This window comes from Urocitellus parryii, chromosome 9 (assembly GCF_045843805.1).
Source record: "Urocitellus parryii isolate mUroPar1 chromosome 9, mUroPar1.hap1, whole genome shotgun sequence".
NCBI classification, from domain to species: domain Eukaryota; kingdom Metazoa; phylum Chordata; class Mammalia; order Rodentia; family Sciuridae; genus Urocitellus; species Urocitellus parryii.
Genome location: NC_135539.1, coordinates 115,939,564 through 115,954,027, shown reverse-complemented (window position 1 = coordinate 115,954,027; position 14,464 = coordinate 115,939,564). Strand labels below are relative to the sequence as shown.

Sequence of the window (14,464 nt, the reverse complement as noted above, 5' to 3'; positions counted from 1 at the left end):
GAGTGAGGTGAGAGGAGGATTGAAAGAAAAATTATATTTAGATTACCTTTTTTAACTACAGGGACCCCTGAACCAATATCCATTTGTGGTTCTGTGCCTTACTTTAGGTTATCCATGTGGCCTTCCCTGCACAGGGATTGAGAAAGAGTACTTCAGTTGATTTGTTCTCAGTCTTAGCCAAAGTAAGAGAATAGTAGTAACCAACGGTTGGCAGGAGAGCACCTCTTCCCCATGGCATGCTCAGAGCCTCCCCCGAAGAGGGGGGCAGTTGTGGATCATAGAACGACTTGGGAGGTCCAGGATTGGGGCAGCTACTCAGAGCACTGACTTTTTCCCCCCCTTCCTGGCAGTTCTGGGGATTGAACCCAGGGCCTTGCACATGCTAGGCAAGCACTCCACCACTGAGCTTTAGCCTCAGCCCTAGACATTGGCAACTTGATACCAAACTGTTTCCCAAGCTCTTTCAGGATGTCCCTGGCAATATGTTACGGGCCAAGACTATTTTAGGGCTTGTCTAGATGCCTCCTCATATCCCCAGCCTAGTGTTTAGCATATCAGCTGAGACCAGTAGCCTTGTTCTGTATTAAAACCCTGTAACATGGATGAGCCCAGTAAATACGAAGGGTCCTGGAAGCCAAGGCTGGGAGTGCTTCCTCTGCAGCCTTCTCTGTCGCACTTGCTTTGTGAGTCCTTCTGTTTCATAGTATGGGCACGCCACCTTTGCTCCCTGCTATCTTGCTGAGTGTGTCTGTCCTTTAAAGGGCTGGGGGCTATCCTCTTGCCATCCTCCCGTCCTGAGGGTGAGGCTGTGCCACTGTGGTATTTGGAAGGCCCCTTGCTTCCTGCTCCATAGCTGGTCTGACCACAGTCCTGGAACCTCCTCAGCCCTCCGAGGCACTGACCCCAAGTCCAAGTCTTTTCTATTTTCCTGCCTCATTTGGTTATTGAAGGCACTAATAGTTGGGCAGGTGCGAGCCTGCAGGATTTCCTCAGCTGCATTTCTTCTGTGGAGAAGCCTCATGAAGGCAGGGTTGTGGTGGCCTTCTCATTATGCTCTGTGCCTCCTCCTCACCCTGCCTCTGGAGCCCTGGCCAGGTGCTCTTCAGGCAGGAGCATGTGAATAGCCCTGGGGCTGCAGCCGGTTCTCCCACATTCCAGGGTGAGTGACTGGGTAGAGGGTGTGCCTGCCTTGGGCTCCTTGGGGGTGGCCCCCTGAAGGGCTGAAAATAATCCTGCCCAGAGCCCCTGGCTCTCCTGCCACCCCTGGCCCAGTGAAGGGGACTCTGGACATTAAGAACCCTCTCTCCTAGGCACCCAGTACTTTCAGAGACAAGAAAGATGAGAAGCAAATCCTCCAGCTATCAAGTCAGAGAGGGGTACCTGGATGTGGAATCATGAGTCACCTTCTGTTAAAGTGACCTGTAAAAATATCCCCTCCCCCACTATTGTGTTGTAAATTAAGGGGATGGGGAGGAGAGCCACACCCTCTATCTCAGATGCATGAATAAAGTTTGAGGCTGAGGGTGTAGAGTGGTAGGGTACTCACCAGGCCCTGGGTTCCAGGCCCAGCACACACAAAACAAAGAGCTAGAAGAGACCTTAAGGATTATTTATTCCAAACAACCTCTTTCTTTTTGGCATGGTACTTGGGATTAAACCCAGGGGCACTCTACCACTGAGCTACATTCCCAAACCCTTCCCTGCTTTTTGAGACATGGTCTTGCTAAGTTGCTCAGCTTGGCCTTAAACTTACGATCCTACTGCTGGGATTACAGGCGTGTGTCACCTCACTTAGCCAAACATTATCATTTTTTAAAATATTTTTAGTTGTAGATGGACACAATACCTTTATTTTGTTTATTTAGTTTAATTTTTTTTTTTTAATGTGCTGCTGAGGATAGAAACCAGTGCCTCCTGCATGCTAGACAAGTGCTTTACTACTGAGGCAAGTGCTCTACCACTGAGCCACAACCCCAGCCTCAAACATTATTATTATTTTGTTTTTAAGAGAGAGAGACAGAGAGAATTTTTTAATATTTATTTTTTAGTTTTCGGCGGACACAACATCTTTGTTTGTATGTGGTGCTGAGGATCGAACCTGGGCTGCACGCATGCCAGGCAAGCGCGCTACCGCATGAGCCACATCACCAGCCCCCCCAAACATTATTTTTAAAGAAGGAGATGTGCAGAATCCATGCACCTTGCCCAAGATCACATAGTACAGACTCTAGAACATTAATCTCCCACCTCCTCCCATCCTGTTACTTCTGCTCAGGGTCTCCAGGGGTGGGTCTGTGGGACCCAGTCTCTTGTATTTGGAGCTCAATTCATAGAAGCACAGGTATGTGGGACTCTGTCTGCCACAGGGGAGGCTAGGGTTCCATCCAAGACTGAGGGGGAGAACTGCAGCCAGAGGCTCAGAGTGTAAGGATCTGGTTCCTTTCCCAGCCTATGTAATTCATTGGCCTGGGCAAGCCATTCCACCCCTCTGAGCTGCATTTTTCCTACCTATAAAATGAAGGTAAGTAGGGCTGGGGTTGTAGCTCAGAGGTAGAACGCATGCCTGGCATTTGTGAGGCACTGGTTTCGATCCTCAGCACCACATAAAAATAAGTAAATATATAAAGGTATTGTGTCAACCTACAACTAAAAAATAGATTTTTCTTTAAATGAAGGTAACTAGCCAGGTGCAGTGGTGTGCACCCATAACCCCAACTATTTGGAAGGCTGAGGGGGAAGATTGCAAGTTCAAGGCCAGCCTGGGCAATTTAGTAAGTCTCAAAAAACTAGGGATGTAACTCAGTGGTAGCGCAGTGCATGTGCAAGACCCTGGGTTCAATCCCAGCACTGCAAAATAAAACAAAAGAAGATGCACATTGCTTAGTGGATTTTTGTGTGTGAAGATTTTTATGTTAAAAGTGCTTGGTAAGCTGGGCAAGTGGTACAAACCTATAATCCCAGCCTCTCTGAAGGCTCAGATAGGAAGAGCATAAGTTTGAGGCCAGGCTGTGCAACTTAGTGGGACCCTGACTCAAAAAATAAAAAGTATTGGAGAGCTGGGTGTGGTGGCACATGCCTGCAATCTCAGTGACCTGGAAGGCTGAGACAGAAGGATGGAAAATTTGAGGCCAGCCTCAGCAATTTAGCAAGGCTCTAAGCAACTTAGGAAGACCCTGTTTCAAAATAAAAGATGAAAGGGGCTGAGGATGTGGCTCTGTGGCAGAGTGCTCTGGGTTCAATCCCCGTACTGCAAAAACAAAGAGCTTGACAAAATAGGAAACTAATGCCACAGGATTCCCTTCTCTGAATGACATGACCCAGGAGTCAGGCTTCTGACCAGTAGAGGGCAGCAGACAGGTGCTGGTAAACAGGGAGAGCTACTAAATTAGGCACCTGAGGAAGGTTTTTGGCTTGCTTGTTTGTTTTGTGGTGGTCCTGGGGATCGAACCCAGGGGTGCTCTACCGCTGAGTTACATCCCCCTGGCCTTTTAACTTTTTTTGAGGTAAATTGTTGAGGCTGGCCTCAAACTTTTGTAATCTTGCCTCAGCCTTCAGAGTAGGGTGGGATTACAGGCTTTGGCCACCATGTCCAGCTGAGGGAGGGAGGACTGTTAAGTACAGCCCCATCTCACCATAAGTGGCTGCAGAAACCCTGATGCTTGGGTGGGGCCTAGGCAGGCAAAAATGAAGTGGACCCTGTGAATGGGTTCCGAGGCTAGGGACCCTGGAGCCTGGGGCTACACCTGCAGGACAGGCCACACCCATTAGCCCGTGAATATTGCCTTGCAAGGAGTCTGGAGAGTCCTCCTTCACTCCAAATCCTGGGTGTTGTGGAGAAAATCCCTAAACCTCAATAACTTCTCTCCTCCTAGGCTCCTTTGTCCCCAGTTCTCTGGACAGTTAGAGGCAGGGCCAGGGTTCAATCAGGGGTTCTGGTTTCCCCACTTACCTTTTCCCCTCCCTAGCCCATCCCTGGCCTGGCCCCCAGGAGGAATTTCCTGAGCCAAAGGGTGGCCAGAAGCACAGATGCCCACCCCAGCGGCATTCCCGCCACCTGCCCAGGTCAGAGCCCTGGGCCCAACCCCAGAGGGTGCAGGATGACAGAGTCTGACAATCATTAAACCAGCCAGGCCTGATTTCCCAGCACCGCCTGCTAGGATCCGGGCCAAGTGGCACAGAATATGCAAATCACCTGGGGCCAGGAGCCCAGTCTGAAGGCCAGGAAATCCCCTCCATCCAATGAGCCACCAGCTCAGGTTACCGCCGGGACAAACTCCGAAGACCTGGTGTGGGGAGGAGCTCCTGCGGCTCTATATAGGATGGGTGGGGGAGCATAGGGGCCAGACTTCTCACTGCTACCTGGCCGAGCTGTTGGCCACCTGGATTTCTCTTCCACCTGTGACCTCCGAAGCCTGCCTGCCTGCCTGACGCCCGTACCCTGCCACCCGGTAGGACCCCCACCTGTCCGTTCCCATCCGGGAAACGAGGGATGGTTTAATGGATCTGCAGCTCTGAACCTGCCCCCTCTAGTCTGGAATTTCCCAGCAGGAGTGTGCGGCAGTAGGGGGGTCCTGAGAGTCAGAGTATCCTGTCTGTAGGAGGGACAAGGACTTGGAAGCTCCCGCTTAAGGGCTCTGGGCGATCGGAGCAGGGAGCCCCGACAGGAGGGTCTAGTAGCCACACTTTGCTCTGAACCTAGAAGCCCTTTTTGAAGAGAGGGCGCACACAGTTGCCGACCTTGCTGCCCCTTTGGGTGGCTCCTGCCCAGGTTTGGCCAGAAGAGAACAGCCAGGGTGTAAGGGGAGGAGTCTGGAACCTTCACCAACCTTGTCCCCTCTCTCCAGGTAGCCTCATGGCTGCAACCTGTGAGATTAGCAACGTTTTCAGCAACTACTTCAGTGCTATGTACAGCTCCGAGGACCCCAGCTTGGCCTCTGCTCCCCCTGCTGCCACCTTTGGGGCTGATGACTTGGTGCTAACCCTGAGCAACCCACAGATGTCGCTGGAGGGGACAGGTGTGTGACGTGGGATGGGGTGCCTTCAGGGACGGAGGGAGACACGGCTCTCTGCTAGATAAATGGGGAAGCGGACCGGGAGAAGGGTTTCCAAGTGAATTCCAGGACTCGGGGCTGAGGTGGTGGGAATTGTGGGGACTGTGATGGGCCAAGAGAGGATACTGGGACCAGGGTGTCGTGAAAGCCACATTCTCCCCCTGTTCCTGGGGAGGCTTCCTGAGAAATGAGGTGGGAGTGCACACAGGATCCCAAAGGGGCTGGGAGCCGTGGCACAGGCCTTAATCCCAGCAACTTGGGAAGCTGAGGCAGGAGGATCACAAGCTCAAGGCTAGACTCAGCAACTGAGGCCCTAAGCAATTTAGTGAGATCCTGTCTCAGAAAAAAAAAAAAAGTGGAGCGTCTGGGGATGTGGTTCAGTGGTTAAGCACCCCTGGGTCCAATACTTGGTACAAAAAAAAAAAAAGAATCCCAAAGGGGCACTAGAAATGGGGCCTGTGCTGACCCGGTTGCTGTGCTGGGCCCCTTGCAGAGAAGGCCAGCTGGTTGGGGGAGCAGCCCCAGTTCTGGTCGAAGGCCCAGGTTCTGGACTGGATCAGCTACCAAGTGGAGAAGAACAAATACGATGCCAGCTCCATTGACTTCTCTCGGTGTGACATGGACGGGGCCACCCTCTGCAACTGTGCCCTTGACGAGCTGCGTCTGGTCTTTGGGCCTCTGGGGGACCACCTCCATGCCCAGCTGCGGGACCTCAGTGAGTCCAGGCCACTGGTGCCACAGGGGCCTTGGAGGGGAGGAGAGGGTCCACCCTGGGCAAGACCTGGAGCCTGGCCGGAGGGCGCAGCTGGAGAGGGCCCCGAGGGAGGGGCAAGGGAAGTGACCCCTCCTTCCTTCTCCTCAGCTTCCAGCTCTTCTGACGAACTCAGCTGGATCATTGAGCTGCTGGAGAAGGACGGCATGGCTTTCCAGGACACCCTAGGAGACCCTGGCCCCTTTGGTGAGGCTCCTTTTCTCCCCCATGCCCAGGTCTACCTGTCCTGTCCCATCCCTGGCCCTACCTAGAGTGAGAGGAACGGCCCCTCCCCAGGCCTCCTACCCCAACAAGAAAAGTCCCGGCAGCAGCTCATCAGGCCCCGGAGCCTTACCTGCCTTGCCTGGTCCCCTGAGCCCTCTCTTCTCTTCCCCTCAGATCAGGGAAGCCCCTTCACCCAGGAGCTGCTGGAAGACGCCCACCAGGCCAGCCCCTACTACGCAGGCAGCTATGGCGCAGGAGCCCCCTCCCCTGGCAGCTCTGACGTCTCCACCGCAGGTGAGAGCGCAGCCTCCCTCCCCCAGGGCCCCCAGGGCCTGGGTCCCAGCACTGGAACCCAGGCCTCTGGGTCCTGTGTGGCAGCCAGGCACTCACTCTAACCTCCCCACCCAGGGACCGGTACTTCCCAGAGCCTCCATTCCTCAGACTCCGGTGGAAGTGACGTGGACCTGGACCCCACTGACAGCAAGCTCTTCCCCAGAGGTGAGCAGAGGGAGGCCCTGGGCGTCCCGTTCCCTCCTCCCTGCTCCTGCAGGGCTTTCTGGTTAGGAGCTGCTCCCCCAATGACCACCCTCTTGACCTTCCACCTGCCCCCCATAGATGGATTTCCTGACTATAAGAAGGGGGAAAGCAAGCACGGAAAGCGGAAACGGGGCCGCCCACGGAAGCTGAGCAAGGAGTACTGGGAGTGCCTGGAGGGCAAGAAGAGCAAGCACGGTGGGTGAGCCCTGGCCTGCGGGCGGGCAGCTGGTGGGCGGCAGGCCACCTCTGCTCTGCTTCCCTGCTGCTGCCGGCGGGGAGGAGGAGGGCTATGTGGCGCTGGTCCACCCCTCACTGCAGGGACTACCATGTGGTCTTGATGAGGAGGGGAAACGAGGCTCCAGAGGGAGGCCGGTGGCTTGAGTATTCAGGTTTCCAGTCCACCCACTCCAGTTCTGTCTGCACTTAGCCATTGTCCTGCCTGCTGGGACACCCTAGGTGGTGGGTGGAGGCAGCTGGTGGGTGCCTGGGGGGGACCCTAGAGCCACTGGGCTGAGACACTGGACACCAGCCTGCTGAGGGTGGGAAAGGGGCCTCAGGCATTGTGTGCTCCAGCAGCTTTGAGCCTCTGGGAGATTGCCCTGAAGGCCTCTCTTGCCTGCGTGCTTGCTTGCATGCACATATAGCTGGTTTCTGTGGGGGAGTGTATTTTTCCAGGAAGCTGTCCCCTGGTCCCCCCAGCCTGGGGCTACTTATCTGTTCCCATACTCAGCAAGCTCTTACCGTGGGTTTCTCTGTAGGCCCCCCACCAAGCCATGAGTCCCCAGAGGCCATAGGGGTCCTTGTCACCATCCATGCCAGCCAGATGTTTGATCAGTATTGTCAGGAGTGAAACATCTGTGCTGTGCAAGAGGTGTCCAGTCTTCCTGGAGCGCCTCGTCTAGGAGGACATGAGGAGGAAAGTGGTCACTACAATACATACTCCAAGGGCACTGTAGCCGGTTTCTGGAAGGTTTGGTTTCCTTCTCTGGCCATTAGTCAGCAGTGTTCAGGGTTAGGGTTAAGGTCAGCCAGCCTGGTGAGAGGGGCTGCCCTGGCCTGCTGACTGAAGGGATGTGGCCTTGTAGCCCCCAGAGGCACCCACCTGTGGGAGTTCATCCGGGACATCCTCATCCACCCTGAGCTCAACGAAGGCCTCATGAAGTGGGAGAACCGGCACGAGGGTGTCTTCAAGTTTCTGCGCTCTGAGGCCGTGGCCCAACTGTGGGGCCAAAAGAAAAAAAACAGCAACATGACCTATGAGAAGCTTAGCCGGGCCATGAGGTGAGACGCTTATGAGAGTCATGGGGCTCATGACTGAGCTGGACATTTGGGGACTTGTTGATCTGACTGGTTGTTTGTGTTCCCCTCCCCCCTCCCCACCCTCTCTGTCACCCCTGGGATCCATGTAGTAAGTGTTAATCCTGTGGAGTGAGGACGGTGAAGTTGCCCACTGACTTGGGGGGTCAAATGGTAGCATGGAGAAAGTGTTAGCCTGGCACGTTGCAGGCACCGTGACTTCAGCTGACATATGTGTTATTTGCAAGGTGGTCCTAAGAAAGGCACCTGGAGAGTTCTGGAAAGCCCACGGCCGTGCCTGGGCCAGGGCTCTGCTTGCTTGTCTCTGGGCTTCAGTTTCCTCCTGTTGCCACAATGATGGCCTCGCTCATCTCTAGGCTCCCTTCAGCCTGCACCATGTGCCTTCATGAAAAGGCCCGGGACGTAGCCATAAGCTATAAACAAACCAGTGCAGAAGCAGGTGCCCTGCAGACATTGATAGGCCAGTGTGGCCTCAGCAGATGGGAAGAGCAGTCCAGGAAGTATGGGGCAGGCTCAGGTGGGTCTGGCTGCAGACCAGAGGGGACAGATCAGCCGAGGACTTGGGCCATTTGGGACGTGCTGCAGCGCAGGCCACGTCTCCTGCCTGCGCACCTCTGACCACCTCGCCTCTGGTCCAGGTACTACTACAAACGAGAGATCCTGGAACGGGTGGATGGCCGCCGACTGGTCTACAAGTTTGGCAAAAACTCCAGTGGCTGGAAGGAAGAAGAGGTGGTTCAGAGTCGGAACTGAGGAGCTGAACTAGACCAGGACCAAACTCATGGACTTGGACTGAGGCCTGCAGCCCTCCTGGAGGCCAGGCAGGCTTGGAAGCCCCTCCATTTGGATGTGCTCCCTGCAGGGCTGTGGAGAAGCCGAAGTCTGGTGTGTGGTCAGGCCTGTCCTGGAGCGGGGCCTGCAGCCTCTCCTCTCTCCTCCTTCTGGAATTATAAGCCCTGGGGTTTGAAGCGACTTGCTCGCTGACTCTACAGCTGCTGGTTGGCTGCTTCCAATCCCAACGCTGCTGCCGATGACACCTTCCCTGGCAGATGCTTAGACTCAGCCATGGAGACTGTTGGGGAGCCCTGGGACAGAGGGGACAGGCAGTGTCCTCCAGCCCCTCCTTTCTGGACTGGCTTCCACCTCTCTGCTCAGTGCTTGGGCTCCACGGCGGGGGGTCAGAGCATCCCTAATTTATGTGTTATAAATACGTCAGATGTACATAGAGATCTATTTTTTCTAAGGCATTCCCCTCCCCCCTCCTCTCTCACTGAGCACTTGTGGCCAGACTTGTCACCCTGCCTGGCCAGTGAGAGGAGGGCTGCAGCCAGACCCCTCAAGACGGGGGTCCTGGCTCCTATCTCCTGTGAATGGAGGCCGAGACCTCCAATAAAGCGCCTTCTAGGTTTTTCTAACCTTTGTCTCTGCTCTCTGTGTACTGACATCTAGGCCTCCGGACCAGATAGGCCTGAGCTGGGAAAGGGGTCTTAAGGGACAGAGGGGGAAGACAGAGCAGCTAGGGGCTGGGAAGCAGGAGAGTGGGGCTTGTAGGACCCTGACTGGGGGCAAAGAGGACAGGTAAGGCCGTTCATGACAGGGAAGGTGTGCAAGATGGTCACACAATCAAGGACATGAGCTTCAGAGGCTGCCACCACCACATGTGTGCTCAGTGACGTCGGCCACATCTGCCCTCTGGGGCTGCTTCCTCCTGAAGGACAGGGGTTTGGACCTGATGTTCTCCAAGACATCGAGAATTGCACGTCCAGCCTTGTGGAATAAAGAGGGGCCTCTGCATTCCAGCTAAGTTGGCTGCAAGTTGAATGTCTGTAACATGAATCCTAGCTTCTGTGCCTGATATGAAATCAGAGTTAAGATCTTGTGAAGGGGAGAAAGCAAAGCAAAATGGAGAGGATGCTTGCTGAGAAAGAATAGGGGAAGGAATTGAGGTTTATTGACAACTGAGTCTTCTTCCAGGCACTGAGCTAAAGCCACTCTGCGTCTTCTCCTAAGAAGAGAGACTTAAGGTTCCCATTTTACAGTTGCAGAGCACAAGGTTTGGCCGACGTACATGGGTTCTGTCCTTTACCCTACCCCAGGGAGCTTCTCCAACCTCACTAACTTCTAATCCAATCCTCAGCAGATTCCAGGACTGCATTACTATTTCCACAGTGATGACTCTGGATGGATTGATTATTGATTTATGGTATTGGGATTGAACCTAGGGGCACTCTACCACTGAATACATCCCCAGTCTTTTTTTTTTTTTTATTTTGAGACAGGGTCTTAATAAATGCCCAGGCTGACCTCAAAATGGAGATCCTCCTGCCTTAGCCTCCTGAGTCCCCCATGCCTAGCATGTATCTGGTGTTAGGGAGAACATTTCATTGATGGGACTGTCGATAGGTCTACTTATGAAGAATAGTCTCCAGGTGGAAAGTTACTTAAGTTCAAGGCTTTGGATTCCACAGGGCACATGAATAGCCCATTCTATAAATTTGAAATACTGGTCAGTTGTCTTGGAAATATCACATTATTTGCTGAAGGGATATTGACAAAGAAGGGCTCTTAGACATGGTGGTGGGCACGTGAGCACAGAGCTTGCTCTGGAGAAACAGCAAGTGGTGGAAAGGAGAGTGGGGAGCTTGGAGACCATAGTGAGCAAGTTAGCCAAAGAGAGAGGTGGGCGAGGTCTCCGGTTCAGGCAGGCCTGGCTCCCACGAGAAGGCCACTTAGCATAACAGCAACCTCATTTCTCGAAATTTCATAGGCAGTTTATCCTGTGTTATTTGCTCTACCATATTATCTCCAGGGTCCTTTTCAAGCTTGAGAGAGGTGACCCAAAATTGCCTAAGATCATCCAGCCAAAAGTGACCAAGACACACTTGATAGGCCTCCCTAGGTCCTCCATTTCTTCAGGTCCCAAAGGAGATCCCAGCAGTGAGTTTCAACCAGAGAGCATGTGCGGGGCTGGAGGGCTGAGCATATGGTGCCCAGTACCTTCAAGCCCTCCAGAAGGGCTTGAGAGCAGCTGCAAGGCCCACACAGCCTGCTGACCTCTGTCCTGCTGTCTTCTGTTATGAGGCACTTTCTTCATCCCATTATCTCACTGGATCTGCCCCACAGCCTCTGAGGAGACTGGGCGTTCCATTTCTCTGATGAAGCCAGAGCCTAGCACAAGGTCACTGGCCAGGGGAGAGTAGGGACCAGAACTCAATGTGCTTGCCTGTTCCTGGGGCAGAGCCTGGACCAGGGACACGTTTCTTACCCAAGATATCTTTCTCCCCTTACCCAAGATATCTTGCTCTCTGCCCTCCCACCCTCAGAAAACCAGAGCACCCACATACACCTAGGCCAGCTGTTCTCGGCCCCTCCCCCAGAGCTCTCTGTGTTAGGAGCCAGTTATCCTTACCCAACTGGGAGCCCTGGGATGGACTCACCCTCAGAGGTGGCCCTGTCTCTTGCCCACCTGCCCTGGGTCCCCTCAGGTGTGTCCTGGACTGGGGGTGGGGCTGAGCTGTTTATATCCTGCCCTGAGCTGCTGGTCACCTCTTATCGACTTCTCCAGGGTTGGGTGTGTTGCTAGGCAGGTCAGAGGGAGGTCACCCCTCCCGTGTTTGGGTGTGCCCAGAGGGGGCTGGGTCCAGGCCCAGGGGGGCTGAGTTTGCTGCCCTGGGCCTCCTCGGGGTTGGTGCCCAGAATCCCACAAAGCTCCACCCCTCTCACCACTTGGGAGAAACCCAGTTTACAAGGCTGGTCAACAAAGTGGGGGCAGAGCTGGAATTTTTATAAAGGGGTTTGTATCAGTCTGCTATCTGTTTACACATCTCCCTCCCTTACTGGGTCCTGAGCGCCTTGGGGCGAGTGCTGGGCTTGCTCAACTCCGCGCCTTGCACAGCGCACAGCGCCTGGCGCACAGAAGGTGCTCCATAAATATTTGTCAAACTGCCCTGTGACTCTCCCTGCCCTGGCCACCCCTTCCACACACTCACACCACACACCAGAACACACCCACACTCACTCATGTGCCAAACTCACACACTTGTACCCATAACACAACTCAAGCGCCATCACCCACTGCTACATATAACACACCCCTGGCCAAAACACTCACACTTCTAATCCACATATGCATATATGCTTCTGTGTGACAATCACACCACACACACACATACACCAGTCTCACACAACTACACCACTCACAACCAGACTCAACCCCTGCTGTGACCAGCCTTTTGTTTACACTATCCATGTCCTCCCTGGGCTGGGAGACAACTGGCCTTGTCTTTGAAGCGTGGCCTCCACTCTGCCCTTCCTCCACAGGTGGGTTTAGCCCTTCCCTCTAGTTGAGACCAGCTACATAATTTGCAGCACAAAGAGGAAACTTCAGCCCTTGTTTAAAAGTTATTTATAATTTCAATACTGCCTCAACAGAGCATAAGCTCCAGCACAGGGCTCTGTCCCCTGAGCGCAGGGCCCTGTATGACGAAGGGAACACTGGCTACATGTCCTGTGGGCTGTTGGCTACTCACCACGCCCTTTACTACAGATATGTCAGCAATGAGCATCAAACAGTGAGGAACTTGCTGACATTTTTAAATTGGAAAACATTTTCATGGAAAAAAACTTTGTGGTTCTCTTTAAAAGCTCAGGAGCCCTGGCCATGGCCAGTGAGTTTTTCCACGGGACCAGTCTGCAGAGGGGGAACCAGGCCAAGCCCAGGGCAGTGGTAGCACCTGCCGCCCCAGCTATTTGGGAGGCTGAGGCAGGAGGATCCCTTGAGACTGATGTTGGGCAACACAGTGAGACCCTGTCACAAAAGACGGAGGTGGAATCATGCCCTTCTCTATGGGGTCTTGAGTTCACCACCATTGCCACCACACAACACCTGGGTGGCCCCGGGGGGGGGGGGGGGGGGGGGGCGTGCCTGCCTCCCACCGCTGCTCCTTCCTGGGAGAATGTTTGATTCCCTCTCTACCTGGAAAATGGTGGCTTGTCGAGGATGTTAATAAATAAATGGATGATGGGGTCTGGAATTGGGAGTAGTGATGCTTGTGGGTCGAAAGCCCAGCCAGCTCCTTCCGCTCTGAAGGTTTGCAGTGGGGATCAGAGGCCCCCCATATTTGCTGGGAAGTGTTACATTTTCTCACCTGCAAGACCATTTGTAGCTCAGTTCAGTGCCTGGCATATTGTGACCCTCACAGACACTGTGGATCATCTGTATGACCTTCTGGACTGGGCAAGACTGCCTAAGGGGAGGGCCCACAGATGGCACCACTGTCCAGCAGTCTGTCCAGTCTCTATACCTCTCTGCCTGCTGATGGAGGAGAACTGGCTGAACCTCATGTGTCTACACAATAGCTCTTCAGTTATTTTTTCCCCTACCTCATCTCTTGTCAGGCAGAACAAATACCTTATATGAGTCCCTACATCATAACCGTTTACCAACAGTTTGGAGAACAGAGAACTAGATCTAGAACAACCTTCATCTCGTAGTTGAGGAATATGAGTCTCCTTAAAGGAAGATGATCCATTCAAAATCACTCAGAATGCTGATACAGAACCCGGGCTTAATATTGACAGCTGGTCCGTTATTGAGCACCTATTAGGTAATAGGCTACGTGTCAAGTTATTGCTATTTATTTTTGTGGCACTGGAAATTGAACTCTAGCACTGAGCTACATCCCCAACCCTTTTTTATTTTTTTTATTTTTGACACAGAGTCTAAGTTACCCAGGCTGGCTTTAAACTTGGCTTTGAACTTGCAATCTTTTTTTGCCTCAGCCACCCAAGACACTGGAATTCTAAGTGTGCACCACTGTGCCCAGCTATTTACACCCCTCATTCATTCATTCTCTCAGTGTTCATTCACTATCTGCTGTGCACCTGGCTCCATAGTAGAGACAGGTGACCCAGAAGGGAAGAAGTCACCCAGGGAAACTAGGGCCTAGGCTGGAGCCTAAGAAATTCCAAAAACATCGCCTAAAACCTCCCACCAAGTCTGCTAGTTCCAGGCAAGTGCCTCATTTTACAGATGAGGAGACTGAGGTTTTAGAAAGCTCAAGAAACAGCTCAGGTTTTCAGAGCTAGAAAGTTTAGAAAACCAGCACTTGAACCTGGCTTCCCTCTTTCCTCAAGCTCACATCTGACTCTCCTTTGAAAGGTGCTAAGCAGCCTACACATCTTACTGCTGCACTGGCGCCTGAAATTCTACCATCAGAGGTGCAGTTTGAGAAGAGCCCTGTCTTTTTTTTTTTTTTTTTTTTTTTGGCGGTGCTGGGGATTGAACCCAGGGCATTGCATACACTAGGCAAAAGCTCTACCACTCAGCCAAACCCCCAGCCCTTCTTATTTTATTTGCAAAAAAGGTCTTGCTAAGCTTCATCCTCCTGTGCCAGCCTCTGGAGTTGCTGGGATTACAGGCATGTGCCACCTCTCCAGCTGAGAATTGCCCTATTGACATAAAGACACACCTGGGGTGAGTGAGGGTGATTCAATTAGTATGTTGCTTTCCAGGGACTCCTTGACCCTGTGGGAAGGTTGAGGACTGAGTTTTCAGATCATGAGACCCTCATGTTTCTACCCT

General features: G+C 53.2%; 1 protein-coding gene across 2 annotated transcripts; it reads left to right on the top strand.

The window, feature by feature from the left end:
• Positions 1 to 479: 479 nt before the first annotated feature.
• Positions 480 to 9,242, top strand: Elf3 (E74 like ETS transcription factor 3). 2 transcript variants are annotated; one of them, XM_026397157.2, is made up of 9 exons: positions 480 to 683; positions 4,845 to 5,015; positions 5,545 to 5,766; positions 5,914 to 6,009; positions 6,202 to 6,321; positions 6,436 to 6,525; positions 6,643 to 6,759; positions 7,650 to 7,845; positions 8,520 to 9,242. In XM_026397157.2, exons 1-9 carry the CDS (start codon positions 599 to 601, stop codon positions 8,632 to 8,634), a joined length of 1,212 nt encoding a protein of 403 aa, XP_026252942.1. In that variant the 5' UTR covers positions 480 to 598; the 3' UTR covers positions 8,635 to 9,242. The 2 variants fall into 2 exon arrangements, with proteins under 2 accessions (XP_026252942.1, XP_077658814.1); XM_077802688.1 differs by lacking the exon at positions 480 to 683 and adding an exon at positions 3,211 to 4,448.
• The last annotated feature ends 5,222 nt before the right edge of the window (positions 9,243 to 14,464 follow it).

Excerpts from the sequence above, each read along its gene's own strand:
- Elf3 (XM_026397157.2), top strand. The coding sequence starts at position 599 with ATGGATGAGCCCAGTAAATACGAAGGGTCCTGGAAGCCAAGGCTGGGA. Across the intron at positions 6,010-6,201 it reads AGGAGACCCTGGCCCCTTTG|ATCAGGGAAGCCCCTTCACC; the intron begins GTGAGGCTCCTT and ends TCTTCCCCTCAG. Across the intron at positions 7,846-8,519 it reads AAGCTTAGCCGGGCCATGAG|GTACTACTACAAACGAGAGA; the intron begins GTGAGACGCTTA and ends CCTCTGGTCCAG.